Raw genomic sequence first — 17,043 nt, forward strand, 5'->3', positions numbered from 1 at the left:
TCATCACTGGCCATCAGAGAAATGCAAATCAAAACCATAATGAGATACCACCTCACACCAGCCAGAATGGCGATCATTAAAAAGTCAGGAAACGACAGGTGCAGGAGAGGATGTGGAGAAACAGGAACACTTTTACACTGCTGGTGGGACTGTAAACTAGTTCAACCATTGTGGAAGACAGTGTGGCGATTCCTCAAGGATCTAGAACTAGAAATACCATTTGACCCAGTCATCCCATTACTCGGTATATACCCAAAGGATTATAAATCATGCTGCTATAAAGACACATGCACACGTATGTTTATTGCAGCACTATTCACAATAGCAAAGACTTGGAACCAACCCAAATGTCCATCAATGATAGACTGGATTAAGAAAATGTGGCACATTACACACCATGGAACACTATGCAGCCATAAAAAAGGATGAGTTCATGTCCTTTGTAGGGACATAGATGAAGCTGGAAACCATCATTCTGAGCAAACTATCGCAAGGACAGAAAACCAAACACCGCATGTTCTCACTCATAGGTGGGAATTGAACAATGAGAACACTTGGACACAGGGTGGGGAACATCACACACTGGGGCCTATCGTGGGGTGGAGGGGAGGGAGGGATAGCATTAGGAGATATACCTAATGTAAATGACGAGTTAATGGGTGCAGCACACCAACATGGCACATGTATACAAATGTAACAAACCTGCATATTGCGCACATGTACCCTAGAACTTAAAGCATAATAATAAAAAAAAAAAAGACATGTTAACCCGATGAGCACCTGTGCTATGGAAACAAGGAGGAGGGCAGGAGATCAGAGATAGCTTCCCAGCAAAGACAGGGGCTAGCTGAAACCAAGCATTCTCGAGAAAGTATGCAAAAGCTGTAGAGCAATTTCAGGTAACTGCCTGTGGTTCCAGGGTAGAGGAAGCCTATGCCAGAAAGGCCAATGAGGATGGAAATGTCAGGGAGGAAAAGGCGTGATATGCATCCCCATGGCCTAGAAATAAAGAGGCCACCTAGGGTTCTGATGGATTCAATTCTGGTGTGACACTAGAAAGCTAAAACCAAATTAGGCTGGTTGGGGACTGAAAGGGAGGTAAATGGCAAGAATATAAACCATTTTTCCAATAAGGCAGACTGAGAAAAGGCGACAGTAGCTATCCTGCAGACAGGGGTAGAAGAATAGGTTTTAGGTTCAAGTTACTTTTTTACAGTGAGAAATTTGAGATGGGAAAGCGCCAACTGCAAAGAGACTATAGGCCAAGAGTTGATGAATAGGAGACAGAGGGCAGTGGAGGAGGCAGAGGCTAGAGTGAACGAGGATTCCCCACTGCTTCATACGAGGTAAGAGGAAAGAGGGGGAGCAGAGGCAGAGATGACTAGGTGTGAGGGAGCTTCAAAGGAGTGGAGAAGGTTTAAAAGAGGGCTGGAGGGAATGGGAAAGGAGAGGCTGGGACACAGAGGCGTTGCTGGGTAACAGAGCTAGAAAGCCGAGACATGTGGGCAGTTCCTTCTGTACTCACTTCTTGGGCTAGAAGTACATAAAACCTCACTTGCTTAATTGCCACAAGAATGGCTGTAATAGCACTGTCCAGACTCGAGACTCCTCCGACACATGTAGAAATGGTGTTTGCTAACAATCCCTACACTAAGAGAAACTTTTCTCCAAGTAAAGATCTTTACCTTGGATTGTTTCAAGTAGCGAAGAAAACCCAATTCTTCTGGGCGCAAAATAAGCAAGGCATGCCCTCTCCCATTTAGGCCTCTGGCTGTTCTACCCACACGATGAATATATTCCTTTGGTGGAGAAAGAAAACCTGAGTTAACACAGTGACTTCCGCATGAGCCCATTTGTGTGTCTGTATCCTGAGTATGCGCACGTCTGTACTGAGATGGTGCACTCCTGCGGTGCTGGGCCACACACACCTTTACCACACCCCTACAAAGCTGGGCCAGGAATCGCTCTGCGCACATCACCTCAACAGGCCAATGATTGAGGCCAAAAAAAAAACAGCTGGACATGATGTTTGCATTAACAGTGATCTAATAAAATGAGTCTTATGTGTGCTTCATCATCAAAACGGCTTTAATCTATTGTTTGCTGAAAATACTTCTCAATGAAGCTTATTCTACCACATATACTACAGAAGCTTATCTACCTCCTTAAGCAATTTTATTTCCTTCAGGCATCTGCTCTTCTTACGAGATCATTCCAAGGATTTCATTTTCATAACTTAAGTCCCACTGATACTTCTCAATCCTCTTGCACAGCCCCTCTGAGCCCCGAAAAGCCTTAAATACTCATCAATACCAGAGAAATACTGCAGTCACTGTATAGTAGGGATCTTTACCTTGAATGTGGATTGCAGTTTCTGTCAGGGAACTGGGAGAATAAGTGAACTCTTTAATGCAGAGTCATTCTGAAGATACCCCAATGATGCCAGTTACCTTAGGGTCATCCGGAGGGTCATACTGAACAATCCAGTCGACTTCAGGAATGTCCAGTCCTCTTGCTGCCACATCCGTACACAATAGTGTTCCCGAATCTGCATTGCAGAACTGGAAGAATGTGGTTGTACGCTTATTCTGCTTTTGCTTTCCCTAGAATTAAATAAAAACATCCTTTAGAGCTGGAATCTTGAGATGGTCTCTAGGAAGTCCAGCAGCAGAACCCCCAAATTGTGGAACTGTTACCTTACTTTATTTCGAGCTCATCCCTTGGCCTGTGTCCTATTTCCCTAACTGTTCTGCAAGCCCCTCAAGGAGGGGCTTGAGTTGTCTTGTACTCTTCCGAAGTCCTCATACCCCTCCACACCCAGCTGAGATCCTTCACACAGGATCCATCACTTAGTGGTGATCAAACTACTCAGAACAATGTTTGGAGGAGAGGGCAATACCTCCAATCCTACAATCTATAGGGCTTAATAAGCATACCCTGTTTTCAATGGGCTCATCATCATCACTTACATGAATGGCCAAGACGGGCAAATCAATGTAGTTCAGCAACTCATAGTGGTACTTCACAGACATACAAGACGAAAAGAAGACCATAAGCTTCTTCTTTCGGTTCTTCTTAAGGAATGTAAAAAGCAGAAGGAATCTCTTTTCAGAAGGACAAACAACGTATCCCTAGAAAGCGTTTAAGGAGACAGATACAAATGAACCAAGTGGACATTTTCCGTTTCCTAACTTGTGTAATTTGATCAACAGCACTGATAAACATGGTATGTAAACTGTCATGCCTCACCTATGGCATTTTAAAAGTTCATTAACCCATTTGCTTTCTGAATGATCCTTCCAACAATTACATAAAAACACCAAGTAAGATCCCTACAGTTTTCAGTTATTGGTAAAAAGTACCTGCTCAAGACCATCCACTGTTGCATTAGCTTTATCATCATCAACACCAACATACAATGGCTCCTTTTTCAGAGAAATCCTTGCCAGGTCTTCAACTTTTCGAGTTTGGGTGGCAGAAAAGAGCATAGTCTGTCTACGTGCTGAAACAGATACGTATAAAAATAACCCCAATCTTTTAGGGAATCTTTACAATTGCCTCACAACTACAAATATTCTAGGTAGAGATATCAGAAATGGGAAATATCATGTCTCTACGGATTCTACAAATATTACAAAAGGTAAAACAGGTATATCATGAAACACTAGGTCTGTAAGTTTGAGAACTTAGATGAAACAGACAAACTCCTTCGAAGACAAACAACTGAAGAAAACAGGAACACTTTAAATAGCCTCATATCTACTAAAGAAATTTTAGTTGAAAACTTCATGTAAAGAAAATTCCAGGCCCAAATGGATTCCACTGGTGAATTATATTGAACATTTAAGAAAGAAACATCAATTATTCACAAACTCTCTAATAAATTAAGAGATTTATTATTATAATTATTATACTTATTATATATATTATAATTTATTTTATTTACTTATATGTCAACTCATTCTTGGAAGGTCAAGATCCATTACATATTCCAAAAACCTGACCATGACATGTTAACAAGAAGAAAACTATGTACCAATACAATTCGTGACCATGATGCAAATTCAAAATAGCATTTTCATCAAGTGGAATTCAGCAATATATAAAAAAGGATAATGGATCATGACTAGGCAGGTTTATTCTACAAATGCGAGGGTGGTTCAACATTTTGAAAAATAACCAATACAATTTACTATGGTCTAACTAAAGAAAAAACATTGATTACTTCAGCAGACAGAAAAAATAAATCTGATCATTTATTTCTGATTAAAAATCCTCGCAACTAGGAACAGAAGGATCTTCCTTAATTTCTGATAAAAGGCATGTAGTATAAAACCATGCAGCTAATTCATATGATAGTTAATGGAAAAGGACTGACAGCTTTCCCTAGACCAGAACCAAGCAAGGATGTCTGCTCTCATCACTTCTATTCAGTACCATACTGGAGGTTCTGGCCAGGGCACATCAGATAAGAAAATGAATAATAAATAAGAAGGCTGAAATGTCTTTATTGTACATGATTGCCTATACAGAAAATCAAAAAGCTACCAGTCATCTTGGAAAAGCCATACTGAATATCACTTCAGTACAGGATTAATGTCTTGCTAGATACAAAGGATCAATATAAATTCAACGTGTGTGTGTATGTTGTATGTGTGTGTGCATGTACATAGTAAAGCAACGAGCAATTGGAATTTGAAATTTTAATGAAATACTTGGGATAAATCTGACAAATGATGTGACTAACCTTTATCCTAACCCCCCAAATATATAGAGAAATAAAAAATAATCTAACACATGGAGATATCCTTATTATGAGTTATATGTTTTCTTCAGTAACCTATTCAATAAAATCTCAATCAAGAATTCCAGAACTTATTTGGAGGGAAGAGGGGGGACTAATCAAACCAATTCAAAATTTTATATAGATGTTAAAGGAAAGAATACCAAACTTTAAAAGAGATCAAACTTGGGGCTAACATTACCCGATGGTCAAGATTACAGGAGGAAACTGGAACCTTCTTGCACTGCTCATAGGAATGTAAATAGGTATAGACCGCTTTGGAAAACATGCTGGCAGTTTTTTAAAAAGTTATTAACATGTACTACACATGCAACTATGACACTCCTAGTTTACTTAAGAGAAAAGGAGATAAATGTCTCTACCAAGAGTTGTAGATGACTGTTCACAGTAACTTTATTTCAGAAAATGCAACCTAAATCTAGTGACAGAGATGAATACTCACTTGGGGACGAGGTGTGTGTGTAAGGAGGGGTGGGAGGGAGAAACTGAAAAGGGGCAGGAGGAAACCTTTGAGTGGGATAGACATGTTCATTTTCTTGATTGCAGTGATGGTGTCACAGTGGTAAACAAATCAAAGAACATAAAATTGGACATTATAAATGTACATATAATTATGTTGATTATACTTTGATAAAGCTTTAAGAAATAAATTATACAATGAGGGAAACCATGGTCTTAGTTATAACCAGTTCATAATGTTGCAAGTACTATAACCAAGGTATGTACAAGTAAGGCAACAAATCTACAGCTACTTGGGGGATGTTAGATGAGGTAAGAACGGGCAAGAGGTGGAGGACAGGACCTATGTGAAGACTGTTTAATATGCATTATAACTTCTAAAACAGCAAAACTACTATATCAAGTTATTAATAAATTTGACGCTTGTATTCCAAACTACCTTTCAGGTTAACTGGCACAACTATCTCACTTGGCTATGGTAAAGTTCTGGCATTAGTACAGATTTTCTGTAGGAACAGAAAATCTACTTATCTACTTCCAACAGATACCTTGCAAACCAAATGCAGATGCTACCTACTTACTTGGCAAAAGTTTAATAATTTGCTTTAATTCCTCTTCAAACCCAACATCCAAGATACGATCAGCTTCATCAATAACCAGACACTGTAGGTTTTTATACATAAACCCCCGGGTATTCTAACAAAACAAAGGACAAAGAACAACTATTAGTTGTCAGTTTATGTTTCATAGAAGACAATGAGACAAGCACTGCATCTCTTACCTGCATATGGTCTAGCAGACGGCCTGGTGTGGCCACAATGATGTTGATCCCATTAGCAAGTTTCTGTGCTTCAGCAGATCTGTTACTGCCACCCATTATTAAGCCATAGGTATGCACGTGGTGAGTCATTAGCTCCTTAAGAACACCAAAAGTTTGCATGGCTAGTTCTCTGGTAGGTGAGAGAATAAGGACTCCCGTTCCTAAAAATGATACATATGGCCAAAGTCTAAACGTGGTTGTCACCACTGAGTCCGTAACAGCTACAAAAAACCTCTAGTAAAATAATGGCAGAAACAAGCAGATGAAAGCTTACCATTCCTGGGCATGAACTTTAACTTGACAATGAGTTCAACTGCAGGGATGAGAAAAGCCAGGGTTTTACCACTGCCTGTTTTTGCAGCTGCTAGAAGATCCCTAAATATTAAAAAGGGAAAGGAGAAAGACATTTAGCCTACTCATTTACGATGTACTATACACACACACTTTAGGCACTAAGGCTAGAAAATGAACAAGAAGTCTACATCGCTGAAACTGATCACCTGGGTTATATACTGAAATCATAAGTCAGAACTGTGCTGTAACAGCAGTGAATATCTTTCCAACACTTTCCTTCAAACATGAGTAATTAACTTAAAGTCTTTAATGTATGCTGGATACATGACCCAACATATAGGAGAAAATCAACAGAATATACTGGTATGTTCTTTATAATCTACTAGTTCTAAAAGTAGATGCCAATATCTAAGCTTCAGTGTTAATCATACCTGCCTTCCAGAAGTGGTCTGATACTTTTATGCTGAATTTCAGTCATGTTTGTAAAACCCATTTCTTTTATTGCCTTCAGAGTGTTTTCATTGACAAGATTACATAAAGAAGCAAATGAAGTATCCTCAAAAGCTCCTAAACAGAAAACAATTTATCATTAGCAAATTTATTTTTTTAAAAAAGTTAGTATTGCTACAGTTGCCTAAATCTATTTTGCCTAGAAAGGCTTCCCACAGTAAGAAAAGGCTAAACCTTAATTATTCATGTCTGATAATATCAACAAAAAGATCCTTTATCTTTCAAGTTTCTCCATTGTTACTGGCTGTGTAAGTTATAGTCCAGAGTCTATACTGTAACAAAACAAGGGGTAGAGAGAAGGTATAACCGAGGAATTTATATAAAATAAAAATACCAAGACAAGGAAAATAATGAGAGTCCAGAGATAAATGAAATGCTTAAGAAATCTGATCTAAAAAGTGAAAACACTGAACATTAATAAAAACGGAGTGCTAAGTCAATTTAAAAAAAAACTGTTAATCTCACTCCAGCAAGACACAGAAGAGTTAGATACAGCCACAGAATGTTAGGCTGAGTCTACGTATCAAGTAGTACAGTGGTTCTTCAGCAGGAGGCATCAAAATCATCCGGGGGTTCCCCACACTCCACATGCCCAGGGTTTAAACCAATCACTCTTGACCTTGGCACTGCTGACACTTGGGCTGCGTAATTCTTTGTTGTGAAACGCTATCCTGTGCATTAGATGATATTATGCAGCATCTCTGACCTCCACTCACCAAATGCCAGCAGACTGCCCCTAGCTCCGAGAAGCAAAAATGTCTCCTAGGCTTAGGATGATCTTAGTAGGCTAGGGACAGAGGAGGTTCCTGGGATGTGGGACTTTCAGTGCTAAAACTGGAAAAGTTCTGGGCAAACCAGGATGAGTTACTCATCTTACTTGGGGGGCAAATTTCCCTGCTTGAGAGCTACTACCAAAACATTTGCAATTTGTATTAAGCAGGTCTGGGGTTGGGCCTCAACATTTTAACAAACTAACCCAAACCAAACAAACAAACTCAATTAACTCCTTGACATACCTGGTTAGGAGTAGTGAATTCTAGTCTAAACTTGACTTTATAAAGGAACAGAGGTCAAAGGAGGTTAACCTGGTACAGGGTCAATGATTTTCCTGTTACAACATAGAATGAGCCTTAGAAAAGGACAAACCAAAGAATCATAGAAGCTGCTTGTGTGCATACAAAATATTTAGTGTCAGGAATGGACAAAAGCAAAATAATAAGGAACAAAAAGAACTAAAACACCACAAAATAGAAGATAAAGAGAAAAAGCAGCAGAAAGATTTACAAAAGAAGTTTCTTGTTGATAGTTACTTTTTCCGGGTAAACTAAAAGTCACAACTGAACCTTCAAACCTATAATCCTCTAAGAGAGGTACATTTTAAAGAAGTTATGTCTAAAAAACTTCCTGGACGTTACCCGTCAGTCCCAGCGGCAGGCTGGGCGCCTCACTGTCATCTTCATCATTATCCGGCTTCTCCACGTTATTTTCTGTTTCTTTAGGAGTCTTGGCATTTTCTTCTTCAGATTCCCCTTCGTTTTCAGTTTTTGCTTTTTTTGCATCTTTGGTTTTAAAAGACAAAACCCGAAAAATTTTTTCCTTAAAATAAAATTCCAAATGAGATCAACAAAACAGAAGATTTCTGATGTAAAGATGTGTATTTTCAAAAGCTAAATATATTCTGTGTTACTTTGTTAAGAATTCTGTTAGATGAAAATGACTGGTTATATTTAAAATCCAGGGTACAAACAGACTTGGTGACCAAACATTTAGGCTTCTTAATGTATTATACCATCTCATGTAAAACTTGTAACAAGTTCAACTAAACAGTATAAAGATACCAATTATAAGTTTCACATACTCCACTGAGGGGAAAGAAAGCATATCTGATTAACATAATCTTTAACAACTCATTATAAGCACTCATTTTTCCTCCCACGCCAATTACTATCAAAGGCTCTTCATGTTACTAGAGATAGACTGTAAAGGGCAACAATCCACTTGCCTGGATGACATACACTGGACTGCTCCTTGGCTATCAAGGATGAGGGTGGGAGGAAAGGCAGAGCTTCCTAGCTTCTCATTTCTACATTCACAACTTTCACATGGCCCCAACTACCTTTTCAGTCCTACTTCTCATTTCTCTTTTCAATGTTCGACTCTAGGTCAAACAGATTAACCACATGCTGGGCTTATATACAAATATACAGCAATTAGCGATGTATAGAATAGCAATTAGCAATTAGCAATTAGCGATGACTTAGAATAGAACCCAGGACTCTCTGTAGCCCAGTACTGGTCTCTTCCCTGTACCTTACGGCCACCCCTCCAAGAAATAGTCAACTTTGTAGGACTCGTATGTTCAAAAGCCATAGATATCTTCAGATGGCCTCCATGGCTTATTTTGTTTTCCCTGGAATAGTTCTTAAAATGTACCCATAAGATGGCTGGGTGTGGCAACTTCTACCTATAATCCTAGCACTTTGGGAAGCCGAGGTGGGAGGATCATTTGAGCCCAGGAGTTCAAGACCAGTTTGGACAACACAGTGAGACCCCCATCTCATTAAGAAACAAATACACAAACAAACAAAAACCCATAGGGTTACAACTCCCATCATTGTGATTCAATGTTTGAGAGCAGAAATGATACCACTTCCTGGGGCATACTCAAAACAAGAATTGTGAAGGCAAAAATTTTAGAACAGGATTACAATGACCTTTGTTTGAAGGCATCATGAAGGTAGTAGCATGTTTGGGAAAGTTCAAAGCTCCTTTCTAAATAAAACTCTTATTTCAGGTAAAATACATGAATAGGATGTTCTAACTCAGGGATTAGCAAACTTTCTACAAAGGGCCAGATAGTAAATGTTTTAGACTTTGCACGTCCTATGATCTCTGCTGCCATAAACACAACCAAATAGGTACTGCTATGACCCAGTAAAACTTTATTTACAAAAATAGGTAGAAGGAGGGATAGTTTGCTGACCCCTATCTTATCCTACCTTGAAATCTCTGCTTGTACAAATCTCAATTAAAATGTCCATTCTTTCATCCGAGCTTACTGAAATTCCATCACCTTCAAAAAATACTCCTTCCTTTTCCTCCTGCCATTCTTAGCACTTGGAAATTAATGTTCTGTTTATTCAGAAGTTTCCTACTTTATATACTTTGTAACTAAAACTCTTTTCAAAGGGAGAAAATTTCTAGAACTCTAAGGAGAGTCTTTTCTGAGAGTGAAGTTTTCTTCAAGGTTAGTGAAATTAAAAGTCTATTCCTCAGTATTTTGAGTAAAGTTGAAATGGACTCCCCGCTTCTGCCAATAAAACGTTTTCATTAGCTACCAGGCTGATCTCTAATATACTGGTTGAGTACAGGGAATTCTCATATGGCATGTGCACACAACAGTAATAGAAAGAGGAACAATAACCGTCTGTGAAAAACTAAATGGCTGAAGTTCAAAGATAATGAACACCTACCGGGCCCAGCATCATTCACCGTTTTCTCTTTTCTTCTTCTTTTTCTTTTTTGATTCTGAATTGGGAGACTGCATTGCTGTTTCTCCATTGGTTAATACGGTGGATTTCTGGGGAGATTTTTTAACTTTTATACTTTCCACTGCTTCTGGAGACACGTCTCCATTTTGAGTTTCTGATAAGCCCACATTCACACAATGTTTTGATTTTTTAACCTTTCCACCTCCCATTGTTTCTTCAGATACATCTCCATTTTGAGTTTCTGATAGGGTCAGATTTGAGGCCCCTGTTTAAATAAACAGAACATACACTGTGACAAAGAAGTTTACTTATAAACACTGAAATCCCAAATGAGAACTTCCATGGCTTCCTGACACGAATTATTTAGCTTTTCTTCTCTTTCATGTAATTAAAACAATTTATAATTTTATGGTGTTCCCTTACAGGGAAAGTAAGTTATCTTAAAGAGACAATACTGGAAAAGGGAAAGCAATATTGATTTCTTAACTTCAAAAAACCGTACCTCTGACTCCTTAAAAGGAGTCTAGGACAGGAAAACTTCAATGAGGTCAAATATTTAAACAGATGAGGTCAGATAATGGTAGTTACAGAATAAACATAAATATTTGATAAACATATGATTAACTGATATATTGAAAAAGACATTTACAACTCATTCGCACAAGTACTATTTCTCATACCACTTCAAAACATTCAACCTCAACTCTTCTAGACCGCAGTGAGTTGAAAATTCAGTTGATAAGACCACTTATTTGCCCCAGTATTTATCACACACAAATACAGTAATGCGTGCACAATGATATTTCTGTGAATTAAGGACAATATATACAGTGGCTCCATAAGAGTATAAAGGAGCTAAAAAATTCCTATCACCTAGTGCCATCAGTTGTTGCAATGTCGTAGTGCAACATATTACTCATGTTTGCAGTGATGCTAGTGTAAACAAACCTACTGTGATGCCAGTCACATAAAGTACAGCACACACAATTATGTACAATACATAATACATGATAATAAACAACTATGTTACTGGTTTATGTATTTACTATACTTTTGATCATTACTTTAGAATGTACTCCTTCTACTTATTAAAAAAAATGTAAGAGTCAACTGTAAAAGAGCCTCAGGGAGAAAAGTATTTTAGAAGGCACTGTTATCATAGGAAATGACAGCTCCATGCCTACTGTTGCCCCTGAACATCTTCCAGGGGGACAAGATGTGGAGGTGGAAGACAGTGATACTGAATATGTCTGTGTCTTTACATTTTAACAAAAGCTTAAAAGAAAAAAAAAACAAAATCACATAGAATAAGGACAAAGGAAACTTTTTGTGCAGCTGCGCAATGTGCTTGTGTTGTAAGCTAAGTGTTAAAATTTAACAAGTTTATAAGGTAAAAGTTACAGCAGGCTAAGGTTAATTTAAGAATAAAAGTATTAAAAACCTAAACAGTGTAGCCCAAGTGTACAGTGTTTATAAAGTCTATAGTCGTGTAATGTCCTAGGCCTTCACATTCACTCACCACGCACTGACTCGCTCAGGGTAACTACCAGTCCTGCAAACTCCATTCATGGTAAGTACTCTATACAGATGTACCATTTAAAAAAAATCTCTCATGTCATATGTACATGTATTTTTACTGTACCTCTTCTATGGTTAGATATATTTAGCAATACATACATTTACCATTGTGTTACAATTCTCTCAGTACAGTACAGTAACATGCTGTACAGGATGACAGCTTAAGAGCAACAGGCTATACCATGTAGCCTGGGTGTGCAGTAGATTCAGGTTTGTGTACTGTAAGCTGTTCGCAGAACGACAAAAGCCCCTAATGACTCATTTCTCACAACGTATCCCCCCTCCTGTTATGTACATGACTGTACCTGAGAATGTCCTTACCAAAGGCTCCCTGTTTGTTTACTGAAAAAGAGAAAACACCATCTTTTGTTCAAATTTACTTACACAGGCACTGAAAAGTAGTTAGTAATGCTGTAGTATTATTCTATAGGAATTAGAAATATAAGAGTACTTCAAAACATATTCCTAAAATTCACAAACCTATTGCCTCCTGCAGAATTTTTTTTCAATTAACGTCTGTTGAAAACCAACTGGGGCAAGGCACTGTGCCTTCAACCTTTCCCTCGGGTAGTTTATATCTCAACCTGGACAATAAGTTAACAAAATTACTTCAAGATCTGTGGCCCCATTGTCAGGACACTGGGACTGCAAATGAGGTAAGTAAGAAAGGTGACATTCATGTAAAATCCTTTTCATTTAGGTGACCGCGCAGGACACAAATATGTAGAAGCTTTTGTGAGAAAGTGCTACGAGAGTGTGTGGAGGTGGGTAGAGGAAGGCAATAGTACCAAAGAAGCTCTAGAAACAGCCAGACGGGCTTTCGGAGAAAGAAATATGGGAATTACATAGATGTGAAAAGTGGGTGGAAATGAGAACGTTCCATGTAGCCTAACCGGAAAAGAGGGATGGGGTGAGGTGCGACTTGCAGGTGGTGAGGGGATCAAAAGGTAAAGTGGAAATGCAAAAGGCAGGGTTAGCCGCAAGCCTAGAAGTGAACCGGGAGGCCTCTTGCTCTAACGCTGTAAGAAGAAACTGATTGCTCAGAAAGGTCAGGAGCAGCGCTGGAGTCACGCGACCAGTCGGCAGCAGCGCAGGCCCCGAGTGGAGGCTGCCTTTTCACTCTCCCCAGTCACACACTCTGCAGGGGAAGCTGCCTCCGTCACACGGAGCAGCTGGGCCCCCGGCCGCCCGAACGCGCCAGGACTGGCGCGTGGGACTCCTCAGCCATCGCGAGTCAACGCATCTCACCCCGCAACTTTAGGTTCCGCTGCCGCAATTTGAGGTTCCGCTTCTCGATCTTCTTACGCAGGAGTTTCATCGGCAGGTGAGACATGCTGTCCAAGAAGTGCCTAGAACAAGGCGCCAACAGTACAGCTATTCAGTTCTCTAGAACAAGCGCCACACGGTACAGCTACTCAGTTCTCAAGGCTGACGTTACTTCCCTTCCGGTCACATGTGCGCAGCTCAGCCAACCGGAAGTGCGTCACAGGAACGCTGGCACCCGGCGGAACGAGAATGCTCCAGAGTGGAAATGCTTCCAGACGCGCGCACCACGATACCTTTAACGACCAAAAACTTTACATCGCCCCCTGGAGAAGTGGAGGCCAGGCCGTGCACTGGCTTCACGCTGTACTAAAAGCTCATTTGAGCACCCCCTACAGGAAGATTGAAGAAAGAGCGTGGAGGGGAAGCAGCCCATAGGGAGTCGGCATTTTTATGTTCCTATCCTCTGTGGGTGCAGAATTAGAGTTGACCCTCCCTGTACCTGGGTTTCCTATCTGTGGATTCAACCAACTCCCTCATTGAAAACATTACAAAAAAAAAAACAATTAAAAATAATACAGTTTAATAACCACTTTCAGAGCATTTAGGTTGTATAAGGTATTACAAGTCATTTAGAAATGATTTAAAGTATACTGGAGGTTGGGTGTAAAATAAATGCAAATATTACACTATTGTTTGTAAGGGTTTTGAGTATCCTAAGATATTGGTACCCATAGAGGGTCCCGGACTCAATCCCCTGTGGATACTGAGGTATGACTGTATTTGGGAAACTGAATAAAACTAAATTATATACATGCGTTTCTAAACTTGTTTGGCCACTCTCCTCAGAAATACAATTTCTGTGTAACTTGGCACACATACACACATAAATATGACATTTCTCAAAATAATATTCTTGCTTTTCACTCTATTTTTCCTCCAAGTCCATTCATTCCATCCTAAATTATTCTTTTAGCTTACTAAAATACTAATTGCTATGAATTTAAATTAACTTTACTACATTAATAATAGGTTGACTGCAGTTTGAAAAAGAGGTTTATATATTCCCTAAGTATACCCATGGACCCTTCAGGAGTCCAGGACAGAAATTGCAATCTGACTAGCTAATAGTCGTCTTTTTTTTGGGATGGGGAGGAAGACAGGGGTATGCATACAGTATTTAATTTTTTAAAAAATTGTTATCAACATTAAAATACTTAGAGATTTCCATACAAATTCATATTTGTCTTTAAAAATTGGCCCAATGCCCTAAAATTCCCCTTAATAATAATCAGTTTGAGCTAAACAACTGGAAGAGTCCATGAAACCTGGATTAACCTGTTTACTTGGAGTGGCAGAACATGAGACCCTGGAGATAGGGAGGAACAGAGAGGGAGCAAACTTGGAAGGGAGTTTAAACAGAATGTGAAAGAATGGACTTGGAAATCATATTGGATTGGACTGGAAAACCAAGACAAATAATCATGTGCTTAGATTAAGTTGTTAGTGATCAGGCATGCTGAAGGATGAGTCAGAAATTTAAGCACACACACACACACACACACAATTTATCTCAGTGTAAATACATATGCCAGTTTAAATTTATATATATATCAGTATATATATGTATATACACCTATGTATCTATTCCTCTATCTCTATGTACATTCATATATATTTACATGATCACATGTGTGAGTTTTGGGTCTGTGACTTTGAAATAGATACAACTGACGTCTATATAGAAAGTGCTCAAAATTTATTATTTCCTTTATGTTGTAACTTAAATTTGTGGGGCTGTGTTTTGGTAGTAGTAATGGAAAGGTACTCCCTTTTTTCTAGAGCGACTTTTTCTAGCTAGTAGGGAAGATTGGCAGTCATTTGCTCAAAACCAGAAAAACACACATTTACGAGGTGTTTAAGACATTTAGATTAGAGAAGCCAATCCTTTGAGGTGCATGGAAATGCTTAATGTTAGGGATTGATAACCTTTTAAGAAATGTAGATAAAGCTACCAATGCCAGTTCTTCTGGATTTTTAGAAGAAGGATGAGAAATTATAGCTTCAAATCAACTCTCAAAATTAGGGTTGAGAGTTATTTTTAACAGAGTGAATTTCTAAGGCCACATCAGCAGTTACTCTAGCAAAGAAAGCAATGTCATTGGGTTAGCTACTCAAAAATTATCTGTGAGGGTGAAGTAACAATCATATGCTTCTGAAAAGTCTGTTGTTCCTCACAGCTGGAGCCTATCCCAGTATCTATTCAGAATGAGTTTCAGTCTTTAAAACTTCTTGCTTGGGCTCTCTGTCACAGGGGTCTCTCTCCTCAGAATATGGTCATTCACCAAAAGACAATTGCATAATATAGTCATGATGCAATTATTTTTTGAGCATTTTTGTGCTAAGAGTGTGTGGTAGGCATGTGCTAAATCCTGGGTATAAAATAGTGGACAAGATAGACCTGGCTCACCTGTGTGGAGCTTACAGAGCTTACATGGGGAAGACAGAAAATTAAACAATTATGGTAAACTATGATGGATGCAATGAAAAAGAAGCACATGACAGGAGCAACATCCTAGCCTTGGGAAGGGGTCTGGGGTTGGAGTCTGTCATTCAGTATTCATTGTGCATTGGCACTGAGCCAGCAGCAGGCAGAACCAGGAAGGGAGTTGCTGTCTTTTTGTTGTTGTTGTTTTTTGAGACAGAGTTTTGCTCTTGTTGCCCAGGCTGGAGTTCAATGGTATGATCTTGGCTCACTGCAACCTCCGCCTCCTGGGTTCAAGTGGTTCTCCTGCCTCAGCCTCCCAAGTAGTTGGGATTATAAGCATGCAACACCACACCCAGATAATTTTGCATTTTTAGTAGAGATGGGGTTTCTCTATGTTGATCAGGCTAGTCTCGAACTCCTGACCTCAGGTGATCCGCCTGCTTCCCCCTCCCAAAGTGCTAGGGTTACAGGCCTGAGCCACTGCGCCTGGCCAGGAGTTGCTGTGTTTTACTTCCTGACTAAAAATAATTAAATTTAACATAGAACAGGTCTTATTCATGCTGTTTTTTTTTCAGTTTTCACTTGAGATCCTTAAACCTGAGACAAGTGTTTGTAAAATAAAAAGCAGATTTGTGTGGTTTCTTGTCATTCAAATAACAAATGCCCCACTTCGCTGGGAAAAGAAATCAATCTATTTCACCAACATCATAGAATTGTGAGCCAGAAATAACTGACTCATCCACTCCAATCACTGCATTAGGACTCTTGAAGTGATTTTCTAGGAACTTTCAAATGCTATTTTCCACAAGGTTAACCACTCTGTCGTGTATTGGAACTTAAAAAGTGCTATGTTATTGTAAATAAGCATGATGTTGCCTCCTTCACAGGACCTGACTTTCCTGGACCAGAGTCTTGTTCTGTGTATTTCTACATAGTAGAAAGCAGATGGCTGGTACTTAAGAAAGGTCTTCTTCAGTGAACTGATGGACATAAGAATGAGAGATTAATTTAAAGAACATCACCACAATTCATGACAAATCATTATTATTGCAGTGGTCCTAGGAGCTGGAGAGGACACAGAAACATATAACAGAAACCTTTCTCTCAAGAAGTTTATTCATTTATTAATTCAAAAAAAATACCATCTATCTGTTCCAGGTACTGTTTTAGGCCCCAGGAATCCGCAGTAAACAAGACAGGAAAAGTCCTTATTTCCAAAGAGATTACTGCCTAGTTAAGGGAAGACAGGTGTAAGTAAACCAAGTGATTGAACAAGATACCTTTACATGAAGCTAAATGTTGGGAAGACATTACAACCAGACAATGCAATATAATA

At 39.1% G+C, this 17,043-nt stretch overlaps 1 protein-coding gene across 1 annotated transcript in view; it reads right to left on the reverse strand.

Annotated features, from left to right (window-relative positions):
• LOC108544983 (ATP-dependent RNA helicase DDX18-like) overlaps window positions 1-13,434 on the reverse strand; it is an 18,182-nt gene extending 4,748 nt beyond the window's left edge. The window contains 12 exon segments of the mRNA XM_017896399.1: window positions 1,686-1,799; window positions 2,451-2,603; window positions 2,970-3,131; window positions 3,363-3,502; window positions 5,845-5,959; window positions 6,045-6,244; window positions 6,358-6,458; window positions 6,809-6,944; window positions 8,303-8,446; window positions 10,361-10,385; window positions 10,387-10,643; window positions 13,205-13,434. Of these exon segments, the coding sequence (XP_017751888.1) occupies window positions 1,686-1,799; window positions 2,451-2,603; window positions 2,970-3,131; window positions 3,363-3,502; window positions 5,845-5,959; window positions 6,045-6,244; window positions 6,358-6,458; window positions 6,809-6,944; window positions 8,303-8,446; window positions 10,361-10,385; window positions 10,387-10,643; window positions 13,205-13,289 (1,632 nt within the window). The 5' untranslated portion in view covers window positions 13,290-13,434.
• Window positions 13,435-17,043: the final 3,609 nt, after the last annotated feature.

The sequence above is a fragment of the Rhinopithecus bieti genome, unplaced genomic scaffold, assembly GCF_001698545.2.
Source record: "Rhinopithecus bieti isolate Rb0 unplaced genomic scaffold, ASM169854v2 scaffold_28527, whole genome shotgun sequence".
Classification (NCBI taxonomy): Eukaryota; Metazoa; Chordata; class Mammalia; order Primates; family Cercopithecidae; genus Rhinopithecus; species Rhinopithecus bieti.